Source organism: Opisthocomus hoazin, chromosome 7 (assembly GCF_030867145.1).
Source record: "Opisthocomus hoazin isolate bOpiHoa1 chromosome 7, bOpiHoa1.hap1, whole genome shotgun sequence".
In the NCBI taxonomy this organism is placed as follows: Eukaryota; Metazoa; Chordata; class Aves; order Opisthocomiformes; family Opisthocomidae; genus Opisthocomus; species Opisthocomus hoazin.
The window spans coordinates 72,479,950-72,506,547 of record NC_134420.1 but is presented as its reverse complement, the minus strand read 5'-3'; the positions used below and the strand labels follow the sequence as shown (position 1 = coordinate 72,506,547).

General features: G+C 52.4%; 1 protein-coding gene across 1 annotated transcript; it reads right to left on the bottom strand.

Moving 5' to 3' along the window:
- Positions 1–310: 310 nt before the first annotated feature.
- On the bottom strand, positions 311–26,577 carry NEMF (nuclear export mediator factor). Its single transcript, XM_075427282.1, has 33 exons — positions 26,459–26,577; positions 25,787–25,855; positions 25,022–25,124; positions 24,019–24,144; positions 23,785–23,933; positions 23,502–23,569; positions 20,958–21,044; positions 19,343–19,419; positions 18,729–18,799; positions 18,563–18,638; positions 17,384–17,446; positions 16,981–17,058; positions 16,428–16,636; positions 14,779–14,964; positions 14,230–14,293; positions 13,638–13,726; positions 12,626–12,729; positions 12,153–12,215; positions 11,063–11,175; positions 10,353–10,410; positions 9,400–9,458; positions 8,787–8,907; positions 8,371–8,644; positions 6,348–6,390; positions 6,213–6,262; positions 5,725–5,872; positions 4,590–4,667; positions 4,314–4,508; positions 3,145–3,177; positions 2,212–2,318; positions 2,091–2,134; positions 1,915–1,994; positions 311–525 (listed from the first exon to the last, which is right to left on the bottom strand). Exons 1-33 carry the CDS (start codon positions 26,515–26,517, stop codon positions 448–450), a joined length of 3,222 nt encoding a protein of 1,073 aa, XP_075283397.1. The 5' UTR covers positions 26,518–26,577; the 3' UTR covers positions 311–447.
- Positions 26,578–26,598: the final 21 nt, after the last annotated feature.

Sequence of the window (26,598 nt, the reverse complement as noted above, 5' to 3'; positions counted from 1 at the left end):
AGACGGCACGCGGGGGTTCGCTCCGACACCCTGCAGCAGGGACCGCACCGTCCGGCGCGGGGCGGCCGACAGCGTGTTTGTTTGGGGAAAAAAAAGATGAAATTCTGCCTTTCCTCAAAGGAAGCGTTCTGCACTGAAACGCTCCTGCTGCTCCCAGTAACTCCAGTCCCCTCCCGAGGAGCAAGAGCGTTGCTGCAGCCGCCCGCCAGCAGCGCGGGGAGGGAGCGCGCAGCTCCCGCCTCCGAAGCGCTGGAGAACGCCGGGCCCGAGAGCGCATCCTGACCACGCGCCAGCACTGGACTCGCACGGCTTTATGCTGTTTGTACCGAGTTTAACGTCAGAGTCCGCCTAAACCGCGACGCCGGACCCGGGCCTCGTCTGCCAGCGCTGGCGGAAGCTGAATCCGGTCAGGTTAACGGCAGTCGGGGGTGACGCCCAGGCGCGGAATCACTTCTTTTTCCTGTTCAGGAGGTGAGGTGCGGACACTTTTACTTTCCCAGGAATATTTCTTGACAAATCGGTATCCTGCAAAACATGAAAGATGAGAAACTGAATGCCAGCAGAAAAGCATTTACGGACACCTTCACAGAATCACAGAATAGTAGGGGTTGGAAGGGACCTCTGTGGGTCATCTAGTCCAACCCTCCTGCTGAAGCAGGGTCACCCAGAGCAGGGGGCACAGCACCGCGTCCAGGCGGGGCTGGAATATCTCCAGAGAAGGAGACTCCACAGCCTCCCTGGGCAGCCTGGGCCAGGGCTCCGTCACCCTCAGAGGGAAGAAGTTCTTCCTCATCTTCAGCTGGAACTTCCTCTGCTTCAGTTTGTGCCCATTGCCCCTTGTCCTGTCACTGGGCACCACTGGAAAGAGTCTGGCCCCATCCTCCTGACACCCACCCTGCAGATATTTATAAGCATTTATTAGGTCCCCTCGCAGCCTTCTCTTCTCCAGGCTGAACAAGCCCAGCTCCCTCAGCCTCTCCTCATAGGGGAGATGTTCCAGTCCCCTCATCATCCTCGTAGCCCTCCGCTGGACTCTCTTTCACCTTCCTCACCCCCCGCTGCTGCTGCAGCCGACTCCGCCGGCAGGAGCCGATGGGCCCGTTTCTGCCAGCTTTCCCCCCAAAATAAACAAAGGCTGATGGCAGGCTTTCGCTCTGGCGCTGCGGGGAGAGGACGTCTTTACTCGGCCCGCAGCAAGCCCCTTGCCGGGTGACAGCCCATCGCGAGCGGCACAGCCGGACGCTGCCACCAACCCCAGCCCGGCTCCACGCGCTGCCAGCAGGAGTGGGATTTTCCCCTCCCAGAACTACAGGACTTCCTGGAAGACGATGCTTGTGTCGGATCTCTGAATCACAGAATGGGTTGGGTTGGAAGGGACCTTCCGAGGCCGTCTGGTGCGACCCCCTGCAGCGAGCAGGGACATCTTCACAGATGCGCAGAGCCCTGTCCAACCTGGCCTTCAGTGTTTCCAGGGATGGGCATCGACTGCCTCTCTGGGCAACCTGGGCCAGGGCCTCACCACCCTCATCATAAAACATTTCTTCCTTTTATCTAAATCTCCCCTCTCCTAGTTTCAAGCCACTGCTCCTTGTCCTGTCGCAACAGGCCCTGCTGAAAATATTGTCCCCCTCTTCGCTATAGGGAAAACAGAAGATATAGGACGATGCATTATTTTAGATCAGGAGCGACACGGTACAGAAACCTGAGGCCCAGCACTACCAGCAAGGCTCCGTTCGTAGCGATTCCTTCCAGCCCAAGCAGCACGTCTTCCCCAGCAGCACTGAAACACAGCACCACTGCTAAAACACCGACAGCACCCTTGGAAGCATTGACCCCCCCCTCAGTGGCACCAGCGGACACTTGTACAAATGTAACAGCAGCAGGAAAGAGAAACCCCGTAGACAAACCAGTCACCTTCACGCTGCGGAACAGGTCTTTTTCTCTCGCGCTGGCTTCTTTGGATTGCATAAAATTATGCAAGGCGATCTTTGCGGCTGTGAAAAGACAGAGCAGATTTAAACAGCCTGTAAAAACACGCTGGCTTCAGCAGGGAGAGTGCCGAGAAGGATTCGAGTGCTTCAGTACTGTACCTTTCCCCTTCTTTTGGGTGCCGGGAGTGAGCTTGACTTTGTACCTTTCGAAAGAAAAAGTTTCTGTGAGCGGGGCGCAGGCTGCCGCCGAGCCCTTCCCCCGGAGAGCGCTGCCACTTACTTGTAGTTCATCATCGCCGTGTAGGGAGCACAGATGGGAACAGCGAAGAGCAGCACGTCCTCGGGGTGCGGCTGGCCCGTCAGCGAGTCCAGCAGCGCCTCGCCTTCCTGCGCGGGCAGAGGGGCTGCGCTGTGACGCGGGCAGCGGCTCCCCAGCCCCCGGGGGGCAGAGGCCGGAGGGTCCCCCCTCCCCGCTGACCGAGACGGGCAGCGGGTCCGGCGTGCCGGGTCTCCCCCGGTGGGGTTACGGAAGCGGAGCGAATTCAGCCTCCCCTGGCCCTGAACCACCGCCACGGCTCGTTACGGACCGTCACCACCTTCGGGACGGGGCGGATTTAGTTCCGAGTGACCCAGTGGGACCCCCAAACGTAGTTACAGCTTCACAGGGTCGCCAGAAGCTCCCCCCGACAGACAACTGTTCTCCCCCCTCATTAAAAGAATTTAAAGAACTCGACTGATTTCCAGCCCTGGGCGACATTCACAGCCTCTAACTATAAAAATCTCCGAAGCAATTTTGGACGTAAATAAACTCGTGAACTGAGGAGCAGCTCCCACTGCGTGGTGTCGTGCCACCCTCCAGCCCAGAGCCACCATCTCCGGGGGCTGCCAACCCCTCCAGAGGCAGAGGCAAGGCACAAGCACCAATTTAGTCAGCCCCTCGTTTCGCATGGGGAGGGACGTGATCAGTGGGGCAGGAGGAAAAAAGAGGTTATTTTTTTTAAAAAAATACAAGCGAGCTGGGTTCAAAAAGTCTCGGGCAAGATGGGGACTTCAACAGCAGAGCCACCCCTCCTGGAGGGCTCGCCAGCCCCAGCCCGCTGGACCCCCCAGCCCTGCTTGCGGGGAGCCGCGTGCTGCTGCAGGGCCACCGGCCTTGAGTGGGAAGAAAGCCTTCTCCTCAGCACCGAGCGGGGCTTCCGAGACGAGCACCTACCTCAGCTCCCAGCTGGTCCTGGTCTTGCTCCTCCTGCAGACACAAACAAAGGAGACAGAGCTGAAATGAGCACATGGTGGCTGTTTTCTCCCCCAGTCCCCGGAGAAATTAAATTCTCTTAGCAGCAGGACGCAGAAAGCCACTCTCACAGCAAAGAGAATTTAACCTATTTCAAAGCAAAGGTAAGAAGAGCACTTTTCCGTGGGTGAGGGGAGGAATATTACAGAATCACAGAATGGTTGGGGTTGGAAGGGACCTCTGTGGGTCACCCAGCCCAACCTCCTGCCCAAGCAGGGTCACCCAGAGCAGGCTGCACAGCACCGCGTCCAGGCGGGGCTGGAATATCTCCAGAGAAGGAGACTCCATAGCCTCCCAGGGCAGCCTGGGCCAGGGCTCCGTCACCCTCAGAGGGAAGAAGTTCTTCCTCATCTTCAGCTGGAGCTTCCTCTGCTTCAGTTTGTGCCCGTTGCCCCTTGTCCTGTCGCTGGGCACCACTGGAAAGAGTCTGGCCCCATCCTCCTGACACCCACCCTGCAGATATTTAGAGGCATTTCTAAGGTCCCCTCTCAGCCTTCTCTTCTCCAGGCTGAACAAGCCCAGCTCCCTCAGCCTCTCCTCGCAGGAGAGATGCTCCAGTCCCCTCCTCATCCTCATAGCCCTCCACTGGACTCTCTCCAGTAGCTCCTCATCTTTCTTGAACTGGGGAGCCCAGCACTGGACACAGCACTGCAGATGGGGCCTCACCAGGGCAGAGTAGAGGGGGAGGAGAACCTCCCTCGCCCTGCTGCCCACACTGGGAGGTGAGCCATGGGCTGCGGTTCAGAGATGCTGACTCACACCACCAGATCCGCAGAGCGCTCCGTCGCGTTCCAGCTGCACCGCGCGGGAGGCCCTGGCTGAAGGGATGCTGGGCAGCCCGGCGAGGCTGGCACCCCCTCCGAGCCCGCGCTGTGCTGGCCGTGCTGGGAACGCAGCGTGCTCACGGATCGCTGCAGGGGTTTTTGCTGCTTCTTGGAACCAATGGGCTCCCAGAGCCACGGCGTCAGGCACCGCGTTCTCCGCAGTGCCCCTAAACCAGCAAGGGCTGCTCAGCCTCCCTGGCAGAACAGAGCTACACAGAGCCAGGGGAGAGGGTGAGAAGGGACAGACAAGTGGGGCACACTGCTCACCTTATCATCCTGCTGCTCCTCCAGGGCCGGGTCCTGTGACTCGTGCAGCAGGGTTCCTGCTGGGAGTGTCTCCTTGCCCCCTCCAGCACCACGACGCACGGCCTTGGCTTTCTGCTGTTGCTTCTTCGCTGGCTCTTCTTTTGTCTTCCCCTTTTTGCCCTTCTTCCCTTTCTCCTCCTTGTTTGACCCTGCAGACTGTGGTTACACGCAGCGGTGGTCAGAGCCAGCGGCCCCAGCGACCGCACCACGGGTGGAGGCAGAACTCCTCTTGCTCACCCCCAGCAGCTTCATGATGAGCTCCCGGTCCTCCTCGTCCTGGTCCTTGTACTTCTCCTTCATCTTCTTCATTTTACTCTGCAGAAGAAAACACACCGACAGCTTGAGAAACAATGACTTTTGCAGAGCTCTGCATCCACAGACAAACACCCAGATGCTGACCCACGTGCACTTTCCTTCCCGGTCTCCTGAACGTCTCTCAGGAGCAGCTCACCAGTAACCAAGAGACTGTGGTTTCAGTGAGGAAAGCACAGCGTACTCAGAATCACAGAATCCCAGCATGGCGGGGGTTGGCAGGGCCCTCTGTGGGTCACCCAGCCCAGCCCCCTGCCCAAGCAGGGTCACCCAGACCAGGCTGCACAGCACCGCGTCCAGGCGGGGCTGGAATATCTCCAGAGAAGGAGACTCCACAGCCTCCCTGGGCAGCCTGGGCCAGGGCTCCGTCACCCTCAGAGGGAAGAAGTTCTTCCTCATCTTCAGCTGGAGCTTCTTCTGCTTCAGTTTGTGCCCGTTGCCCCTTGTCCTGTCGCTGGGCACCACTGGAAAGAGTCTGGCCCCGTCCTCCTGACCCCCACCCTGCAGATATTTGTAGGCATTTCTAAGGTCCCCTCTCAGCCTTCTCTTCTCCAGGCTGAACAAGCCCAGTTCCCTCAGCCTCTCCTCGGAGGAGAGATGCTCCAGTCCCCTCCTCATCCTCGTAGCCCTCCGCTGGACTCTCTCCAGTAGCTCCTCATCTTTCTTGAACTGGGGAGCTCAGCACTGGACACAGCACTGCAGATGGGGCCTCACCAGGGCAGAGTAGAGGGGGAGGAGAACCTCCCTCGCCCTGCTGCCCACACTCCTCCTAATGCACCCCAGGATCCCATTGGCCTTCTTGGCAGCCAGGGCACACTGCTGGCTCATGGTCAACCTGTCATCCACCAGGACACCCAGGTCCCTCTCCACAGAGCTGCTCTCCAGCAGGTAAACGTACTCAACACTAACAGACCAGCACCACCATCCCGAAACCACTACGAGCACCATCAGGAGTCTAAAACCATCAGGCAGCCACGGATGTCTGACAGAAACCGGGTATTTCTGTCCACACTTCACAGGGCGACAGCTCAACCCAGGGGTAACCCTGGTCCCTGCCTACCTTCTGGCCCCGCTTGATGGGCTGTGGGGCCGGCACCCCCTTACTGGTGTTGGGAGCAGGGGGAGGCTGCGTCTCCGTCTCTTTCTGCTTCTCTTCAGGCGGCTCCAAGCTCTCAGAGTCGTTCTGCTGCTTCTTCTTCTTCATTTCTCTAAGGAAAACGATCACTTGATACAGCGACCCTTGTTGTGACAAGAGAGGCCGCTGCTCTCCTGCCAGCATCACCGCCCTGCTTCCCTGCCCCGGGGGAGCCTGAGGCCCGCGCACGGGAAATCACCCCTCCTCCACAAAACCTCTCGAGCCCACCAGAAACTGCTCGTTCGCAACCAGCACTCCCGACGGGCAGGAGCAGCCGCACCCCGCGGGCAGGACCCATGCTGGAAACGCAGGATGGACACCGAGCACGGACCAGCCCAGACGGGGAGGTGCAGGAGACGCCCTGCGCCCAGGTCCTGCCGGGGAGCTCGCCGCAGACACGCAGAGGCTCTCACCTCCTCTCCTTGGCAGACAGATGCCTTCGCCCCTGGGACTTGCTGTCACTCTAGGAAGTGAAAGGCAGTTAGAGCACAGCACCTCCAGCAGCAGCTCGCGCTGCTCTTTGCCAAGCGTCTGAGCTGGGACCTTACCAGGCTGGGTTCTTCCTCTCTGGGGATGATTTTCTGCAGGGATCTGTGGGGAGACCAAAACGGAGCTCATCAACAGATGCAGAGCAGCTCGACCATTGTCCTGTCGCTGGGCACAAACTGAAGCAGAGGAAGTTCCAGCTGAAGATGAGGAAGAACTTCTTCCCTCTGAGGGTGACGGAGCCCTGGTCCAGGCTGCCCAGGGAGGCTGTGGAGTCTCCTTCTCTGGAGATATTCCAGACCCGCCTGGACGCGGTGCTGTGCAGCCTGCTCTGGGTGACCCTGCTTGGGCAGGGGGTTGGGCTGGGTGACCCACAGAGGGCCCTGCCAACCCCTGCCATGCTGGGACTCTGTGATTCTGTGACCACGCAGCACCACAGCCCGGATGCTGGCTGCCCTCGCTGCACCGCTTTCGGCTTTCTAGTTCTCGAAAATCCCAGCTTTGGTGAACGGAAAAGGGCAGCAATGCCGGGATTCAGTTTACAAAACACGTCTTCAGATTTCTGCCAGCAACTCACACAGACACACAACCAAGCGCCAGAGACAGCCCGGGTACAGCATGTGCCAAAGGAACCCCCGACGCTCTGCTTCCCCAGCACGCAGCCCCGCTCAGCTGTGGTATTCCCTGAATCACAGAATCACTGAATAGTAGGGGTTGGCAGGGACCTCTGTGGGTCACCCAGCCCAACCCTCCTGCTGAAGCAGGGTCACCCAGAGCAGGCTGCACAGCACCGCGTCCAGGCGGGTCTGGAATATCTCCAGAGAAGGAGACTCCACAGCCTCCCTGGGCAGCCTGGGCCAGGGCTCCGTCACCCTCAGAGGGAAGAAGTTCTTCCTCATGTTCAGACGGAACTTCCTGTGCCTCAGTTTGTGCCCATTGCCCCTTGTCCTGTCGCTGGGCACCACTGGAAAGAGTCTGGCCCCATCCTCCTGACACCCACCCTTCAGATATTTGTAGGCATTTATTAGGTCCCCTCGCAGCCTTCTCTTCTCCAGGCTGAACAAGCCCAGTTCCCTCAACCTCTCCTCGTGGGGGAGATGCTCCAGTCCCCTCACCATCCTCATAGCCCTCCGCTGGACTCTCTCCAGTAGCTCCTCATCTTTCTTGAACTGGGGAGCCCAGAACTGGACACAGCACTCCAGATGGGGCCTCACCAGGGCAGAGTAGAGGGGAAGGAGAACCTCCCTCGTCCTGCTGGCCACACTCTTCTTGATGCACCCCAGGATGCCATTGGCCTTCTTGGCAGCCAGGGCACACTGCTGGCTCATGGTCACCCTGTCGTCCACCAGGACACCCAGGTCCCTCTCCGCAGAGCTGCTCTCCAGCAGGTCCACCCCAAGCCTGTACTGGTGCCTGGGGTTGTTCCTCCCCAGGTGCAGGACCCTGCATTTGCCTTTGTTGAACCTCATCAGGTTCCTCTCTGCCCAGCTTTCCAGCCTATCCAGGTCACACTGAATGGCAGCACAGCCTGCCGGTGTATCTACCACACCTCCCAGTTTGGTGTCGTCAGCTGAGGAGCTGCCCACTTCCACCCGCTCAATCCCGTCTCCTTGCAGCCTCTGAGCGCCGCTTCCAGGGACAACAGGGAGAGGAGCTCGCCTCGCAGCCACACGCAGAGCGGCAACTCAGCGCCGGCCGGGCCGAGCAGAAACCGCACGGCTCGGCTTCTCGGCGCTGAACAGCTCGGAAACGGGGGCAGCCGTCTCCCGAGGGGCAAAATCAGCGCGCGGTGGGCAAGGGATGCTGAGGCCTAAACAGGGAACAGCGGCGACGGAAGCGCCAGACACCCCTGCGTGTGTGTGCCTGAGGAGGGGGGTGCAAAGCAAGCAGCCCGCAAAGCCGAGCCGTGCAGGGACGTGGCCGTGCACAGCGTGGCGGAATTCCCGCAGCTGGCAGCCAGCAGAGCTGAGCATCGAAAGAAGCGACGGCAACTCACTGCAGCCCCTGTCTTGGCAGCCTTTTAGCGGTGCGGAGACCCTCAGAGGTGCCCACGTTGCCGCTGAGCGTGGCTGCTTCTTCACTTACCTTTGAGACTGAAGATGCGACAGGTCGATTGTCGTATCCGGGTAGTTCACCTCCTCCTCCTTCACTTCGCTCCGTGACTCCGGGTGCTCCTCTTCAGCCTCAGATTCTCCATCCTCCTCTTCGGAGTCCTCCTCTGGTGCAGGAGGTGTGTCTGCTCTGCCCTGGTCAAGCTCCGCGGCGTGCTCACCACGAGTGTTCTCAGACACTGCTTCCACATCCTCTGCTGCTCCCTGACACTCCGCTTTCTCCTCGTCGCCGCTGCTGTCTCCTCCTTCTGGGGCACACCAGACAGGAAAACACAGCTCACGTCAGAAACACCCAGCTGAGCCGTAACACGGTGCAGGGAACCGAATGCCGAACCCCGAACGCTCCCGTCTGTCAGCAGGGCAGACGGGACCCCAGCCCACCCACCGTACCTAGCAGCTCCACCTCTTCGGACACCAGTTCACTGGCGCTGCTGGAAACCGTTTCCAGGTCCTCGTCCTGTACTTTGATCTTCCTTTCTTCTCGGTGTCTCCAAACGCAGCTTTCATCCACCTAACCACGGAGGCACCTCTACGTTAGGCCAGTAGCAGCCCCAGCAGTGTTCGCTCGCCCACTCAGAGCACGCCTGATGCAGCTTTGTTCTCTCCCTTTGAACACTTTTTGGCATTCAAATGCAAGAAGACGAAGCCAGCACATCTAAACCCAAGTCAGCCAACCTGGAGAGCACAGCTAGCGAGGAGACACGCACAGCTGCGCACCCAGCAGGCTCCCTGAACACGCACGTGCTTCACGCTGAGCTGGTACCAAAACCCAGCAGAGCAGCACCGTTCACAGTGTCTGTTTGTTTTAAGTGAAGACAGCGAGAACGGGGGAAAAACAGAAACGAAAGCAGAGTAATTTTCAACGAGTGAGCAGCATTTTATGGGATTTGTCCCAGTGGGAAAAGAAGTAATTTGGAATATAAAGCAAGAACCAGCAGATAAGCCTCCTACAGCCCAAACCAAATTACGAAAGCCAGCAGGAGCTGCACAGAGAAAGCAGTACCTTAAACAAGAAGCTAAAGCCCATCATCAGATACGAAGGCGGAAGAAAATTCTTCTTCCCTGAAAGACAAAGGCAGATTCTCATGAGGAGGTTTAACAGCTACATTACACGATGTACTTTCAAAATTCATTTCTAGTAGAGGCTTTAGGCTACCAAAAAACAACACTGAGGCTTGTTCTGTCTCTTGGATGACAACAGAACAGGAGAAACTCCGAAGCAGCTTAGCTAACAGAATCCCAGCATGGCAGGGGTTGGAAGGGACCTCTGTGGGTCACCCAGCCCAACCCCCTGCCCAAGCAGGGTCACCCAGAGCAGGCTGCACAGCACCGCGTCCAGGCGGGGCTGGAATATCTCCAGAGAAGGAGACTCCACAGCCTCCCTGGGCAGCCTGGGCCAGGGCTCCGTCACCCTCAGAGGGAAGAAGTTCTTCCTCATCTTCAGCTGGAGCTTCCTCTGCTTCAGTTTGTGCCCATTGCCCCTTGTCCTGTCGCTGGGCACCACTGGAAAGAGTCTGGCCCCATCCTCCTGACACCCACCCAGCAGATATTTGTAGGCATTTATAAGGTCCCCTCTCAGCCTTCTCTTCTCCAGGCTGAACAAGCCCAGCTCCCTCAGCCTCTCCTTGCAGGAGAGATGCTCCAGTCCCCTCCTCATCCTCGCAGCCCTCCGCTGGACTCTCTCCAGTAGCTCTTCATCTTTCTTGAACTGGGGAGCCCAGAACTGGACACAGTACTCCAGGTGGGGCCTCACGATCTTCTGCCCAGGGCCTCAGCTAGAAATGCTGCCGCCGCTGCCTGATCTTCAGTCTAAACCACCCAGAAGAGCTTTTCAGGAGAAGAGCAGGACCTGTTGGCTGCCACGCTGATGGGGGCAGCTCGGGGGGCTGCCGGACAGCACAGCATCTTCAGAGAAAACGCCTAACGGCAAATTCACGCCGTTCCCTTGTGTCTCACCTCGGATCATGAAGCTTCCAGTAGTGAGGTACTCTCCCGTAGGCGCAGTTTTAGAAACCTAAAAAAAAAAAAGATGATATACTATAAATGTCAAAGGCCAGAACTGTGTAACAGCAGCACTAACAAAAACAACACGCAAGCAAGCTGCATTTTTAACTTCTGGGAACGGTTTGCAGAAGGACCCCGTTCCCGAGGGGTTCCTTCTGCCCTTTGAATTTAAAGATCTCTTAGGAAAATATCCTGCAGTCACACGCTACTGGCACGACATTTTCGGAGTCCTGGTCGAGTAACAGGGTTATTTGGGAAATAAGAACCCTAAAGGCACCGTGACTTCAGTTTCATGTAACCTCCCCCCCCTTGCACTTGAGTGGTTTGGAAGCACAGCAAGACTGCAGTTAACACACAACTAAAAGGTCAAGTGAAAAAAAAACACCACAAAATTAAAACATGATTGTCAATAGAAGTCCTCCCCCTCTGTTAGCGAGAAGCCAAGGCTGCGGCGTTTCCGCTGTCACGTGGGTGTCACATCGGAGGCTGCCCCTCCACCGCAGCCCCGAAGCGCCGCAGAGCCGGGGAGAACCCGCAAGGAACCGGATCAGGGAACCAAAGTTTCACCCGCACCCAGCAGTTCCCACACGCAGACTGCCCGCAGCCGCTCGCCAGCTCCTTCAGATGTTCTGTCTGCAAAGCTCGGGCCCGAGTGTCCTCACCTGGTTGTGGGAGACCCACCAAGCACTGGTGACAACACGGGCGTCCCAGGCCGCGCTGTAACACAAGGCCATCGTGCCCGCCTCCGTCAGGGTTCGCGGAGGGATCGGTTCACCTGCAAAGCAACGCCCAGCGCATCGGTGAACGCCACAACAGGTGGAATTCTCAAACTTCCACATGCGCCCTAACCCAGCACGGGAGCTTTCCAGGGGCCCTGGGGAGAAACACCAAGGGGCAACGGGCACAAACTGAAGCAGAGGAAGCTCCAGCTGAAGATGAGGAAGAACTTCTTCCCTCTGAGCGTGACGGAGCCCTGGCCCAGGCTGCCCAGGGAGGCTGTGGAGTCTCCTTCTCTGGAGATATTCCAGCCCCGCCTGGACGCGGTGCTGTGCAGCCTGCTCTGGGTGACCCTGCTTGGGCAGGGGGTTGGACTGGGTGACCCACAGAGGTCCCTGCCAACCCCGAACATTCTGTGATTCTGGCTAAGCCTGAAGAGCAGAAGCAGTGTCAGCAGCTGCTCCTCGCAGCTCCCCGATGGGGGCTGAAGCCAGCTGAGCTCCTGCTCCTTCCTCAGCTCAGCTCCTCGAGGGAGCAGTAACTGTGCCCCGCACCACACCAGGCCAACTTCCACCCCCTCCCAGCACGGGGCACAGGCAGGGTTTGTGCAGCTGGTCTCCCGTGAGATCCATCCCACCACATTAAGGCTTCTCTGCCGAGACCAGCACCCTCCATCAGCACCCAAACTGCTTTATGCCACCGAAGCCAGTGCTCCAGTCCCTGCAGCCAGCAGCACGCGCTTGCACCACTGCCAGTGACTAACGCTCGTCTCCATGAGCACATCTCCACTGCTCCTTCCCACCAGGGGCTCAAATGAGCACTGCAATGGCTGGGAAGCGGCAGCAGTCACTGACAACCTGCTCGTGGAAGGACTGACGCCTCTCACGTCCTAAGGGAAACGTCTGCTGGAGCTGGGTACCACTGCAGGGGGGGAGGGCAGCTCGCCGGGCTGGGCTCAGACATGCAGGGCAGACACTGCCTGTTCGCAGTGTCCCAGGCTTCCAGGAGTCCCCGCACCAGCCCCACACACGGTACCTGACGGGTTCTTGATCACACAGCTCGTGGCTCCGTGGAGATCAGCATGCACGTATACGTCCCCTGGGAAAGAAGGGACTCGCATCAGCCACACACGTAGGAACAACACAGATCGCTCAAGCCAAGGTGAAGGTTTCTAACATTGGCTGGAAACAGCCATTTTGGCTGCAAGGAGCAGGATGGGAAGAGGGTACAGAAGCCTTTTGTTCCATCCCAGTTGCTCCAGGGAGAATCGGCTCCTTTGCTCCTGATGGGAGGTCGGTCCAACGCACGCGGACCCCACCGCAGGCTCCCCAGCACTCCACAGACAGCACACACACGCGGTCTCTAGGACTCACCATCACCAAAGCTCCCTTTCACCCAAGGCCCAACTTATGAACAAACCAGACAGACCTTCCCATGTCATTCTTTTACATTTACACAGCTGGAAAATAAGACAGAAACCGCTACGCTCCACTTCACCAGACTCTCACCTGGTTTAAGGTACCGCTTTACAATCAGCTCATTCTGCTGTTGATCTCTTCCAGCAATAATGAGGTAATTCTCAGAACTAATGAACCACAGGAACTTCTCAAACCTGCCAAATTACATCAATCCTCTGTGTGAAAAACACCTGGAACTAACAGAACATTACAAAGGTATTTTTTCTACCGAACTAAGAATAACCATCTTAGCATCTACTCCCTACAGAAGACACTGCAAATAGTTTCAAATCCACCCCTATGCCTGGGGCATAAAAACAAGGTGTAGTACAAATATAACATCACTGCCAATGATGTTTTGAGATGAAACGACAAGTACCATTACCACAAAGTCCAGCTGCCTCCTATTTATTTTTATTTTAGTAATTTAGTGGGGCAACAAGCACAAACTGAAGCAGAGGAAGTTCCAGCTGAAGATGAGGAAGAACTTCTTCCCTCTGAGGGTGACGGAGCCCTGGAACAGGCTGCCCAGGGAGGCTGTGGAGTCTCCTTCTCTGGAGATATTCCAGCCCCGCCTGGACGCGGTGCTGTGCAGCCTGCTCTGGGTGACCCTGCTTGGGCAGGGGGTTGGGCTGGGTGACCCACAGAGGTCCCTGCCAACCCCACCATTCTGTGAGTCTGTAATTCAGTTATTAGACTATAAAAAGCTTTGGGTTTTCTGTTGTTGGGGTTTTTGTTCTTTTTTAAATCTACTGTTACTATTTCACACAGCTGCCAGAAAGTAACAGTGAAGTTCCCTATTTTCACTGAGCCCATATTCCTAGCTGTGTTAAAAGCAAAAAATGACTAGTCCATGTTGACTGAAGGGAACTTTCCCAGGCAGAGGCACTGATGGGATCAGGCCAGCACCTTCAAGGTGCATCTGTACGAAGACTCAAAGCGGAGCGCTCAGAAATCCTAATTCACTGCACTCCTAAGCCAGGGAAAACTCAGCCTGACGCAGCCGTTGTAAATGTGCGCACATTCAGACCACGTTAGATAACGACAGTGAAGCTGTACTTGCCAATAGACCTTTCTCGCCTTCTGAATGGTGGTAACCGTCTGAACTTCCCTCAGCGTCTGCTTCGTCTTCTTCTCCGCCGATTTAAACGCCTGGTTAGACAGAAAGCACCATCACGATCCACCAGCACAGGCATCACCACACCGACAGCCGAACAGCAGGAAAGCTGGTTGGAAACGACCCTGGGCGTTTTCGGAGCGCAGGCTCCACGTCCTGCTGTTCACAGGCCTGCATTCCCCTGATGCACATGCAAGACAGCTGCCCTAAAATCTTCACAAACCTCCGCCCTGCACAGCCGTCCCCTGTGAAGATTATCAGCTCTTTGACCCTAAGGATTTCCACTGATTCTCCACTCCTGCCTCTGAGTACCCATCTTCACGCAGCACCTGGCTCACGCGTTCGCAGTGCTGCTGGTGGGAACCAGATGACACAGCAGGGATCAGCTCAAAAGCTGAAGACAGAAACAGCGCTGGCTGGCTGGTTGGTTTTACCTTTCACGTCTCATGAGGGCTACCTAGACCATGTTGGGATTTTCCACTGAGCAGTGACAGGGACTGTGCTTTTACATATCTTCTAAAAACAAAGAAAAAAATACCTTTTCTGCAGCTTCTACCGTCTTCTGAGTTTTCTTAGCTGCATGCCTTTTGTGATCATAGTACCTGTGGGACACAAGTTTGGTTTTAATGGAAATCCCAGCAGGTTCACTCATTTTTAGAATGCACTTATCACAGCCCTCTACATTTCCCCTTAGCGCTCAGTTTTGAGAAGACTGATTTTTTTAGCCCAGATCTTCGGCTTAGTCTCCCCCAGAGAAAAGCAGGCAGGTGAGGTCAGTCCCCTCCTCAGACAGACAGAGCACTGGGTTTGGGTTAATACGTGGCAAAAGCAGCCTTTTTGTGTCACTGTGCGGAACTGTACTCAAAATTAAATTACTGTGATAGCCAGAGACCAGCTGCTACGCAACAGTGAGTGACTGGTTCTGGACCAAGAAAATGCACGTCCTAGAGCTCGGGGCAAGCTACACCCATTTCGATTTCCAACTTTTATTTTTAACAAGATATTCACAGAGCCCTTCCCATGATACCACAACTGCAAGCATACAGAAACTCCTACTACCAAAGCGCACATTTGCTGTAAACCTTACTTCTTGGCATTGGCATACGCAGACAAACTGAGATCAACATCAACTAACGACGGTTTGTTCTTCTGAGGCTTCTTCAACTGTTTGTTTTTATTCTTTTTCTTTTTTCCCTTTGGTTCTTCTGTTTCTTCTTTCTCTAAATCAGCATCCTCCTCCTCCTCTTCCTCTTCAGATAAGATGTACGGGTTCCTAAAAACACATGCCATCATACGATTAAGGTAAGAGAACGGGTTCTTTTTTACCCTTAGTGCAACACACTCTTATTTCTATTTTCTCATGAAGACTGGAAACGGCCTAAGGAACCCTTAAACCATTCCCACCGTGCAGCCGCAGGAAGGCCCCAGTGTGCCTTACGTGCAAGCCTGTTTATGTCTTGGAGTCAGCCAAAGCTGGGGGGGGAGGAGGAGGTAAAAACAAAAGCAGAAGACAAAGAGCCCCTATTTTCCAGGCCAGGGAAGTGACATTTTCCAAGGCAATTTCTTCTATCAAAAGACAAGCATCCATGCTATCAACCGAGACAAAAATCTAGACTTCAAATGAAGATCTGCATTCCCAAAGTAAGAGAAACACAAGGCATTCCACGCACAATCGCTGCAAAAAAAGAGAACAGTTACGTCACCCTTCTGACTCACTGAACAGGGCAGCAGTGCGCCGGTTTAAAACCTCAAAACCTATCTGCTCCACTGTTTTCACAGAGGTATGCTGAGCACACACCAGCTGGATTTGCATCTGCTTCTCGCCAGGACATTAAATCCTGCTCAATACAGCTGTGCTAAGTCTGTGTGGCAAAAAGTGGTGGAGCAGCATAAAAGAACGTTCTTCACAAAGGAAAATAGATCTCTATAGCTCTCTGTGCTAAGGATGCCTGATTCAGCACTCGGTGGACTGAGTGGTTTGATGAGCGAAGTGATCGCTACTCAGTGCTAAAACAGACGGAGAAGAGAGACTGGTGACACAGCTGCCGACACGGAACTCGCTCCTGAAAACAAGTTTATTCTATACACCAACATTTCTGAAAATAAGGTAACTAAAAATTCACAAATTAACTTTGCCGCACTGCAGCTTTCATGCCAGAAGTTCCAGCTGCAAGAAAGAAATCCTCACTTTTTTATCTCGCATCCCGATGCAGTGTCAGATAAGGATTTAAAGATGCTCCAAACACTGCCTCACTGCCACTTCTGTCATCAGGACTTCTACAAGCACCAGCATCAAAACCTGCAGCTCGCCACAGCTGCCATCTTGAACCACCAGCCTTTCACTGGGCTGCCATCAGCAGGCAGCAGCGTCGAAAGGGGCAGGGTCTCACGTGAATTTTCCATCAGAGTAAAGCAGAGAGCGCTAACTGCTGACTGACAGGCTGGAGCTTTGGACCTACTGCTTTAGGACACCTTCCAACGGTTTAGAACATAGTCAGAGAGACTCTAAAAACACTAAAATAACAGCTACTACAGTAACCAAATTACTGTTATTTTAGAAAGCAAAAAAAGAAGGCATCCCTCTTTGCTCACAGAACTATGTTCTTTTTGTGCCACTGTAAGAAAAACTGAACCATTTAAATACTAATGCACAAGTTAAAAAGATGCCCATCTCCTAGGCAGCTCACACAGTCAGTGCCCCTTGCACTTGGTGCAGGTGACCTGCACTGTACTTACCTCAGCAGCATCGTGATATGATTTGTCTGAAGCTTTAATTCTTTGATCGCACTCGCAACGGGGTCTCCCTGCGCTTGAGCTTCTTTGACAATCGCTCCGATCTCTGTCCAGTCTATCTGGTTGGCTAACGCACTGCGGACCACCTGGATGGCTTGGTCGACAATCTCCAAGTTCATCTCTATAAGTTCTCCTTTGATCTTATCAGCTTCCTTAAGGGAAGAAAAAAGTTCATACCCACTCAAGCCAAACACACACTCAGCAATAGTTTAAAAATAAAAGTAGTAATTAACACGGAGACGAAATCTGACAACGGCATTGAAGTCATCACACAGGACAGCGGCCAACTGGACTCCCACAAGCAGAGCAGCACAAGCAAGTTTTGGCAAGAGAGGTACAAAGCTCGGCTCCCTGCGGAGCTACAGCGTGCTCGGCGACAACGGAAGGTTTCCCTCCGGGGTCTAACGCTGACCATAGCGATGCAGAGCAGCAGGTACAACTCTTCAAGAAACATTGCATACCTTCTTAGCTAAAAAACAAAAAACCTCAGTCCTACCTGAGCTTGCTGAAGAGCTTCCAGTCTGTGCTCATGATCCCTACGGACGTTTTCAAGTTTCTTCAACGCTTGTTTTTCCTTTCAAAAATAAGAAAGATAGAAAAAAACATACACATATGGCATCTTCTCATTTAATCACTGCAAGACATTCCAGCAGAGAAAAATACTGCAGCATAGGAGATGCCATCTCCAAAATACTGTTAATGCCATTACCTGTACTCCACGCAGAACTGACTGCTACATTATACATCTTGAAATCAGCTCCCTGACCACCACCTACTCCGCGTTTCCACAGCAAAAAAAAAGCAATGGCATCTCCCTCACCCCAGGCTCCAAGAACCAAATGAAGCATTGGAAGCTCCGAGAGCCACCTCAGCTGCCCCGCTCCTGGATGAGAGCATACCTGCTGCAATGCTTTCAGATCAATTTTCTGTCCCTCGAGCTTGGAGTAGAACTCGTCTGCTGCCTGCAAGAGAAAAATCAGTTTTAAGAATCTCTGTGCTGCACTTATACCAGCAACAAGCAGGCAGAGGAGGTTCCACTCAAGAGAGGCGGCTGCACGGCACTAAAAGAGGAGACAGATGCTAAACCAGGGCTCAGTAACTTCCTCCATTTGACCACTGCATGAGATGAATTCAGCAAGACACCCACAGCTGTGTCTCACTGCAAACCAGGGGCTACTCACAAGTAAACGGCCCACATTTTTTGCTAAGAAATGATGAAAAGGAAGCTGCTGTTTCACACAGTGCGCTCTTCAGATTAAATGATTGCAACAATAGACCTGTCTGAGTTCCTGCTGCTTCAATATGCCAGTTAAAAACCAAAAACAAACCCCAAAAACCTAGAAAGTATGCCCAAGAACTGCTCCTGGTGTTCCAGCTGCCAGACACAGTGCTTAAAACAAGAGAAGAGGAAGGTTTTAGGCTGCTGAGATCATCAGCGCCATGAAGGAGATGACAGAAATTCGGCCACGAAGCAGGGCAGGAAAGTGAAATGGGAATTCTGGACATCAAGGTCAGGAACAAAACACAGTTAATGATTTAAGGACCAGGAAGGACAACACTCAACGAAACACTAAATCAGGTGCCTGAAACTTTCAAGGCAGTAACGAGACAGCAGCCTACTGTAGGTGACCCTGCTTCGGCAGGGGGGTTGGACTAGATGACCCACAGAGGTCCCTTCCAACCCCTACTATTCTGTGATTCTGTGATTCTGAGAAAAGTATAAATGTGATGACTGGTTGCCTCCAGTGATCACTCAGCATCTGAGCTCTCCACCAACAAAACGCTTGACCGGGACTGAGAGCAGCCACCTTCCTTACAGGTTCAACCCACACCTCCACTCCGTGCCGCACGCCGTGTTCCCGCTACAGGATCTGAGTCACCAAAGACCACGCTGCTCAGCAGTAGCCTAAAGGCCCCGCTTCATTTGGCCTTTTCTGCATAAAACATTTATCCATAATATTAATCATCTCTTTCAAGGTCCACGCTTTCATTAACAACTTCTGCAGTATATTTTAGTTACTCTTCTTAGCATCAGTCAATTAAAGCACTTAAGTACAGTATCAGCAAAAGCACTGTACCTTATTGAATGAGTCAAATTCCAAGTACGGACATTTTGAATGTTGAGAAAACAAGAAAGGATGAAATTCCTCATATCTGTAAAATACACATTTGATATTATCACCTGAAAACTAATTTATGTTATGCAGACTAGCAGAAAAGGAAATAAATACTTCAAATCATTACGTGTAGATATCTTCTGCTGGTTTATCTGCTTCCAGACTTGGCTTTTTCTCCCTTTTCTGGATAATATAACCCTAAAAGAACACATAAATATGTCATCAGCATTTGTCTTTGAAAAGGATCCCCCTTATCTTGGCAAGGCAGCAAGTTTTAGGTGCTAACCTAGTGATCAGCGTGAGACAGTAAATCATTCTAGCAGGGAGACCTTGCGGCAGACACAATGTGATTGACTGAGTAAAGCCCTGACTGCTTGCTTCTCTCGACTCCCAACTTCTTCCAGAAAAAAAGGAGAACTTCTCTTCAAACCTCAGGACTACCCTACAGCCAGCTTATCGCACAAACACACAGTTCCTGTGCAGAACAGTGCTACCTGCTATTAAAGCACAAGTGCAGTTCTCATAGGACCTACATAATCTGCTAGTAAATTACTTCATTGCTGCACATCCAGTGCAAAGAAGCAATTTTTATTCCCCAGCACTACCCGGAGCCCAAGCTCACAGAATCAAACCTTTAGCTGGTGACAGCAGGGACAAGCATGCACTGAACAACACCTGCCAACCAGCTTAATTCTGCAATTCCTGCGTGACGGGTAACCACGCTGCCCAGCTGAGACCCACCTTTCCACTGAAGTTGTCCGTTAGTGTCATATATTCCTCTGCTTTCTCTAAAGCAGTAAGCACTTTTTCAATATTTTCTAAAGAGAGAGGAGGGGAGGAGAGGAATATTTTAACACACCTAGAACAGAAAGATGTTTTTATATAAACATAGCACAACAGCACAGCAATATCACAGAATATCACAGAATAGTAGGGGTTGGAAGGGACCTCTGTGGGTCATCTAGTCCAACCCTCCTGCCGAAGCAGGGTCACCCAGAGCAGGCTGCACAGGACCTTGTCCAGGCGGGGCTGGAATATCTCCAGAGAAGGAGACTCCACAACCTCCCTGGGCAGCCTGTTCCAGTGCTCCATCACCCTCAGAGGGAAGAAGTTCTTCCTCATCTTCAGCTGGAACTTCCTGTGCCTCAGTTTGTGCCCATTGCCCTTTGTCCTGTCACTGGGCACCACTGGAAAGAGCTTGGCCCCGTCCTCCTGACACCCACCCTTCAGGTATTTGTAGGCATTTCTAAGGTCCCCTCTCAGCCTTCTCTTCTTCAGGCTGAACAAGCCCAGCTCCCTCAACCTCTCCTCATAGGAGAGATGCTCCAGGCCCCTCACCATCCTCGTAGCCCTCTGCTGGACTCTCTCCAGTAGCTCTTCATCTTTCTTGAACTGGGAAGCCCAGAACTGGACACAGTACTCCAGATGAGGCCTCACTAGGGCAGTGTAGAGGGGAAGGAGAACCTCCCTCGTCCTGCTGGCCACACTCTTCTTGATGCAACAAAAGGCCCAGCCAACTGCTCTTCCAATCAAGTGCCTGAAGCAACATCTGCAACCTCACCACGTTAAGCAGGACTCTAGCACGTCTCAGAGATAAAACAGCAGGTATCTCTCACCCCTGGTGCTTCACTACGGCAAGTGCTGTTCATTTTGAACAGCAGCCCCAGTACACATTTTACATTTGGGGAACTTGTAATACAAAAAATTTATATAGGTACTTCCAAGACATAACTATTCAAGTTTCAGGGGAAAAAAAAAAAAAAACAAACCACGACCCAAATGCTAGCACTTCATAAAAATAAAACTGCAGAAGCAAAGCATAAATCAGTAGCTGTGAAGTTATTTTGATTTATTACAGTGCCATAATGCAGTAGGACATAAAAAATCCTTTTAAATTATGGCAAAAATAAAGCACATAAGAAAAACTAGACTACAGAAAAATCCGTTCTGGCTTTACTACCCAAATCCACAATTTCCCAAGAAATTTAAAGCTGCTACTTTAGCAAATCCCCACTGCTATAGACAAAGGAAGAAATTGATGCTGACACTTCTATACAGGATTCTTGCAAAAAAATCCCCTTACAAAGTCAGAGTTCACCCGATGCATAAGGTGGTATCTCATCATAAAACCATTTGGACTATAGGAGAAGGCTGATGTTTTACCTCCAACACGCAGACAATTCAAACGTTTTAATATCAACAAGGTTGGTCCCCAACCTAAAAAACACTAAAACATATCACCATGTGGTCAGAGCTACAGGCTTAAAGATTACTCACCTCTTCGGAAAAAATACCACATGGACAAAAAAACTACCATATACGTAGTACAGCCTTTAAAATATTATTTCCTACATACCTTTACTTTCCATATGTTGATCTATTTTGACATAACCAGAAAATCCAGCTTCTATAAGGCAATGCTCAATGAGAGTGGCTCCATAAGCTGTTAAAAAAAAAAATCATCTGTAGAAAACAACAAAATTTGTATTCGCACTGTAATTATGAGGAGTGTTTCAACAAGCTAGGGCTGTGAGACCACAGCCAGTCCTTCCAGAGGCTGGGGAGAGCGAGGGATTTGTCCCAAATTCAGGAGGCAGAGTCCAGAGAGAGCAGATGATTACAAACTTAAGGATGCTTAGGCTCATCTGGAACTGGGAAAGGTCTAGGACCGAGTGAGTATATACAGGAAGCATCAGCTTAATGTTGGCCAAAACAGAATGAAACCCTTCCATTTAGAAGGGGGTAGGAAAGATTCTGAACTGCAGAGCGTTGGAAACCCAACAAGGGTGGCAAACTGCCTGGCTTGGGACAGGGTGTTACAAAGGGTGAAGCCACACAAATTCTGTAGCTTCGAATAAAGAACTAGGAAAAATCGGGCAAAGCCAAACGTGAAACGACAGAAACAGATGCAGTCCCATTTCAACAGGGTGCAGAGAAGGAGCAAAGGAAAACAGGTATATAAGCTCTTACAAAGGTGCCTAAAGACTAAGAAACAAGAAGGGGGCATGAAAAGCCAAGTTGAACTAAGAACACAGAATGTTTGGGGTTGGCAGGGACCTCTGTGCGTCACCCAGCCCAACCCCCTGCCCAAGCAGGGTCACCCAGAGCAGGCTGCACAGCACCGCGGCCAGGCGGGGCTGGAATATCTCCAGAGAAGGAGACTCCACAGCCTCCCTGGGCAGCCTGGGCCAGGGCTCCGTCACCCTCAGAGGGAAGAAGTTCTTCCTCATCTTCAGCTGGAGCTTCCTCTGCTTCAGTTTGTGCCCGTTGCCCCTTGTCCTGTCGCTGGGCACCACTGGAAAGAGCCTGGCCCTGTCCTCCTGAACTAAAAATGGGTAGAAAAACGGGTAGAGCTAGAAAAGGCATGGAGAAGAACAACAAGGATCACCACAGGCTTGGAACAGATTCTGTACAAGGAAAGACTCCATAGGCTATGCAGGAGGCTGGTCAGCCTAGGAATGACCAAGACTCAGCAAACGAGTGGCACGGAGCTGATAAACAGGCAGCAACGCTTCACCTTCTCTTCAAACCCAACACTATGGCACCAAGTAAAACTGGTGGGATGAGTTTCAGAACAGAAAAAAGCAGGTGGCTTTTAATATGACAGGAAACCACCATGGATGCCAGAAGTTCATTCAGGTTCAAGAAGAGATCTGGTGAATACACGGAAGGAAAATCCAACCCCAGCTATCACACTGATACAGATGCCTGCTGATCAGTCAGGGGAAGTCCCCGAAACGTAAAGCTGCTGGGACTGACTCTTGTGGGAAAGCACCAGTGTGCCTGTTCGGGCTGCAGGCTAACGACGGGGCTGGCAGCCAGGCGCTGGCCCGCGGTTACGCTGCCTGAGTAGGATGAGGGGCTACAGGACGCAACGTGAGAAACTGCTGGACACGATGGTTACCAGCGTGAGAAGTGGCAAAAATTAGAGAAGTGGCAGGAGGGCTGGCTGGGTTTCACAGGTGGTTAAGGAGGAGTGGGGAGAAACAGCCGAGTTCACACGGTAACTGGAGGGAAGAATCGTGGACCTTTTACAGAGTGGAGCCTTGCCAGGCCAGCTGTGCCTGGGTAATCAGACCAGTAACACTGCATAAGGCCAAAGTTACCCAGATAACCGTATAAGAAATACCAAATTTCAATATGGATATAGCAAAACTGGGACCAACAGGGGGGAAGTAATTAGCAGTGGGTTGTTTATTTGGGAGGAAACCACAGCAGAGAAAGAGAGGGACAAGAGTGGTGAAAAAGAGAATCAAGAAGTGGGGGAAATAACGCTTGGGTCTGCAAATCATGTGATTTGAGCTGCTCAGGGGGACCTGCCAGGCAGTCCCGTGCTTGACCAGCACTGCCAAATCAGGAGGCTAAGCCAAACCTGTTCTCACCATGTCACACAACTCAAATCTGCTTCTGTGGCCACAAAAAACGGGGCACAGGGTGCTTTGCCCGGCTACCAGAGAACACCCACGTGGACACATCAAGCATCCTGGATTTGCCACATCGGTAGTCGTTCCAGGGACTGGCAGCGCTGGCATCCTCCAACCGCTTCATAACAACGCCCTTGCCCTGGCTGCACACTTACATCTCCTCTTTGGTACCACTGAAGACAAGACACCATGTAAAATACCTCAAGCCAGAGCTCAAACAGAGCTACTCACAGGTCCTCAACACTGCAGGATCACGGCAAGGCTCACCTCTTTCTGCAGTTGGCTTGGAATCAAAAAAAATCTACTCTGTTTGCAAAGGCTTAGGTCTCTTGTTGTTTTTCAAACACACATAAAAGCAGACTGTCATGAACAACATGAAAAAAAAAGACAGCTTGAAGTTGTTCAAATTTTCAGCATCATCTAAACGTAATGCATATTGATCCCATTTCATTTTCTAATAAACCACAATTACTTACGAAGATGCGGGTTGAGAACCCTCTTCAGTTGTTCCCCTTTGGGTGCATTTGTTATTAGTTCAGTTAACCTGTGAAAGATAATGGGGACTTGTGATTCCAAAGCACAACGGGGTTTTAACACTACATTGTATTCCTTAGAAGCTACAAAACATTTTCAGTTTTAAAAACAGAAGTGCAAAATGGCCTTTAATATGTGAAAAGACTACTTAAAGGCATGCTACCTGTCACAGTTCCAAGCAGCCTGGGTTTATTCCAATACATCCAACCACCCAAAAGCCATTACCTTTCCAAGGTTGGCAGAGGTGCAGGCGCCTTTGCGCTGTCGACTGGGTATCGCTCCCGAACCGCAAACCTGACATCGTCCGCTTCATCCGTGCGAAACCTCAGAATGTTTAAAATGATGTATTCGTGGTCCGTCAGGACAACGTTACCCTGCCAGCACACCACAGGGGACCATCAGCAAAGGCCACAGTCGCGTGCCTGCGGACAGAGGACGCGCCTGGGGCTCTGCACTCACCCTGTCGTACAGCTCGACCACCAGGTGATAAGCAGCTTCGTCGCTCCCAAACTGGAAGTCCACGATCCTGTCTATGCCCAGCTGTTTCACACTGACAAGTCTCCTGGTCTTTAAATGCTTACGGCACTGTTGATAACGGAGAAAATGTCTGTGAGATGATGCAGACGGACCTGCTTGTGACATTTCACGCTGAAATGCATCCTCAGCTATAGATGCCTCCTGTGGCACTGACCACTTCTTTCTTAACACAAACACAGTAAGGGTAAAAATGCTCATCTTGGTAATACAGAGACCAGGGGCAGCTCTTAGCTAAATAATACCCTGATACTTATAGGTAATACAATTGTTCCAGATGCTTAATATTAAGCCTTTTTTGCCATTAAAAACTGCTATTTGTTTAGCTCAACAATAAAGCAACTAGTTAGAATTCAAAGGGCTTGTTTTATAAGGAGAACCAGGATTATCCCTGCATCCATACACGATGTGGAAAGCCACCCTGGAGAATCTTTGCCAAGTGATTTCCAGGAGGCCGCACCCAGGGGTGGTGGGCTAAGCGGACCCGTGTGAGGCAGCACTCAGGTTGCATCCCTGCAGATCTACCTGCAGCAACACAGCCTAACAGCTTGCAGCAAGATCTGAACCCCCGAAGCCCAGCAGATTGAACGGCAAGACTCAGGGTGCTGCATTCAGGGCCTAAAAATTGGGACAATCCAACTGGAACGACAAGGACTTCGCTGGAGTGAAATTCCAAAAGGTCTGTGTGACCCAAAAAACATCTAGCACGTAAATATTAGTCTTCACAGATTTAAATTCTCATTGTTTCAGGCACCGAACATCGACGATGTGACCCCAGGTCCACATTTGCTCTTCCCTTGTCTTCAGTCACCTGCTTGATCAGGATCCACCAGGCAAACCTATTTTCTTCTGTCTCCAAGGACAGAACACGAACGCTGCTTTCCCATATCCAGCCACCTTATGAAAAACAAATTGTAGGTTAGCTTACCTTCATTGCAAAGCCAGATGGCATCATGTTTTTTGGCCACTCGAACTCCGTCATGTGAATGCGTATACCAGATTCAAGCAGCAGCGTGGCCTTGCAGTCTGGTCTGTTAACGAAACAAAGACTCACAGCTTGGCCTGCGAGCAGCCACCCCTCACCACACGCCAGTTTGCACTGGAATGACACCAAAGCACCACACACCATCCACAGAAAACACCGTTTCCAAAACTAGTAAAGCCCATGGTGCTGCCGGCAGGCTGACCACGAAAGGACGCCTATCTTTGAGGTTTATGGATAACGTGGCCAAGCAAAATGCTTGGCAAGGAATGAAGTTAAAAATCCTCCAACACAACTGGAGGCAAACAGATGAGCAAGGGTCCATCTTGGACACCACCAGAAAGGACAGGTTCATGACATGACAGGAGCCCACCTCCCATTTGGCCTGGACACCAGTATCGCCTGCTAAGTGTTGCTCTTTGTTCCTCCAACTCCTTCCCTCCCTCCCCACAGAAAGAAACAATGACAATTGTGTGGTTTTACACTAACACCTTTGGCCTTTTGTGTATTTTCTGCAGTATTTCACACTTCATATGCTATCTCCCAAGAACTTCCTGGGTAAACATTACTGCTTTTTATCAAAGCACGACAGAATGTCACAGAAAACTAGTCAGAAAAGCCACACATCTGTCAACAGAAATTACACATGTACAAAAAACCCTAGTTCTCATATGCACGGTACAGCATAAAGAAATTTAAAGAAGTTCTTACTTTTGCAGGCGAATAAGATACGTCTTATTATCCACATCATAAACATTGTTCACTCTCATTCCCAGTAAGCTGTCAAAAAGAAGACACATGCTTTGCAGAATACGACAGGCAAGCCACACAAATGGCTGAAAAAATCCCAGTGGTAATTAAAAATACACAAAATGCAAGTTATGACAAATTACAAGTAGAAACCCAAGAGACAGCAAAGGCAGGTTAACGGAATGAGCTGGAAGCCAAACAACCAAAAGATGGAGAAATTGCTATTAATGGATAAAGGGCAAAAAGCTAAACAAGCTGAAGCAAGAACAGCCACTGGGGACACCCAGCTGCAGCCTCTGGATCGCAGCACAGGATGGGGGCCAGGCCGCTGGCTCCTGCAAGCACCCTTCTCTGTGGCAAGGATGTAAAATTTACTGGTTATACTGGAGCACTTTGCTCCTCCGGGGTAACTTCCACATCACTGGGGGAGCCCTTAGCCAGCACAGGGCACCAGTATTCCCAGTACGAGCACAGAAATGGCCGGGGGGGGGTCAGTCTCGCCATCATTTTGCTCAGCGCGGGGCCACAGCGGGGGCCAGGCCGGGGCAGGAGCTGAGGAGGAGGGAGAGGCGCTACCGGGCGGGCCAGGCCCCGCTCCTCGGGGCCGCACCGGGCTGGGGGAGGAAGCTGTACCTCTGCCGGAGCTCGGCGAGCACGGCGCGGATGTCGACGGTGCTGAAGCGGGACTTCATGGCGCCGGGACCGGGGCCTGGGCCCGCTCCCACCGAGAGCGCTCCCAGCCGCCCCGCCGCGCGCCTGCGCGAAACCCCCCC

Coding starts and splice junctions, on each gene's coding strand:
- NEMF (XM_075427282.1), bottom strand. CDS start 26,517: ATGAAGTCCCGCTTCAGCACCGTCGACATCCGCGCCGTGCTCGCCGAG. Junction 23,934..24,018: donor TGGTCGAGCTGTACGACAGG/GTGAGTGCAGAG, acceptor GTGTGCTGGCAG/GGTAACGTTGTCCTGACGGA. Junction 23,570..23,784: donor CCTCTGCCAACCTTGGAAAG/GTAATGGCTTTT, acceptor TATCTTTCACAG/GTTAACTGAACTAATAACAA.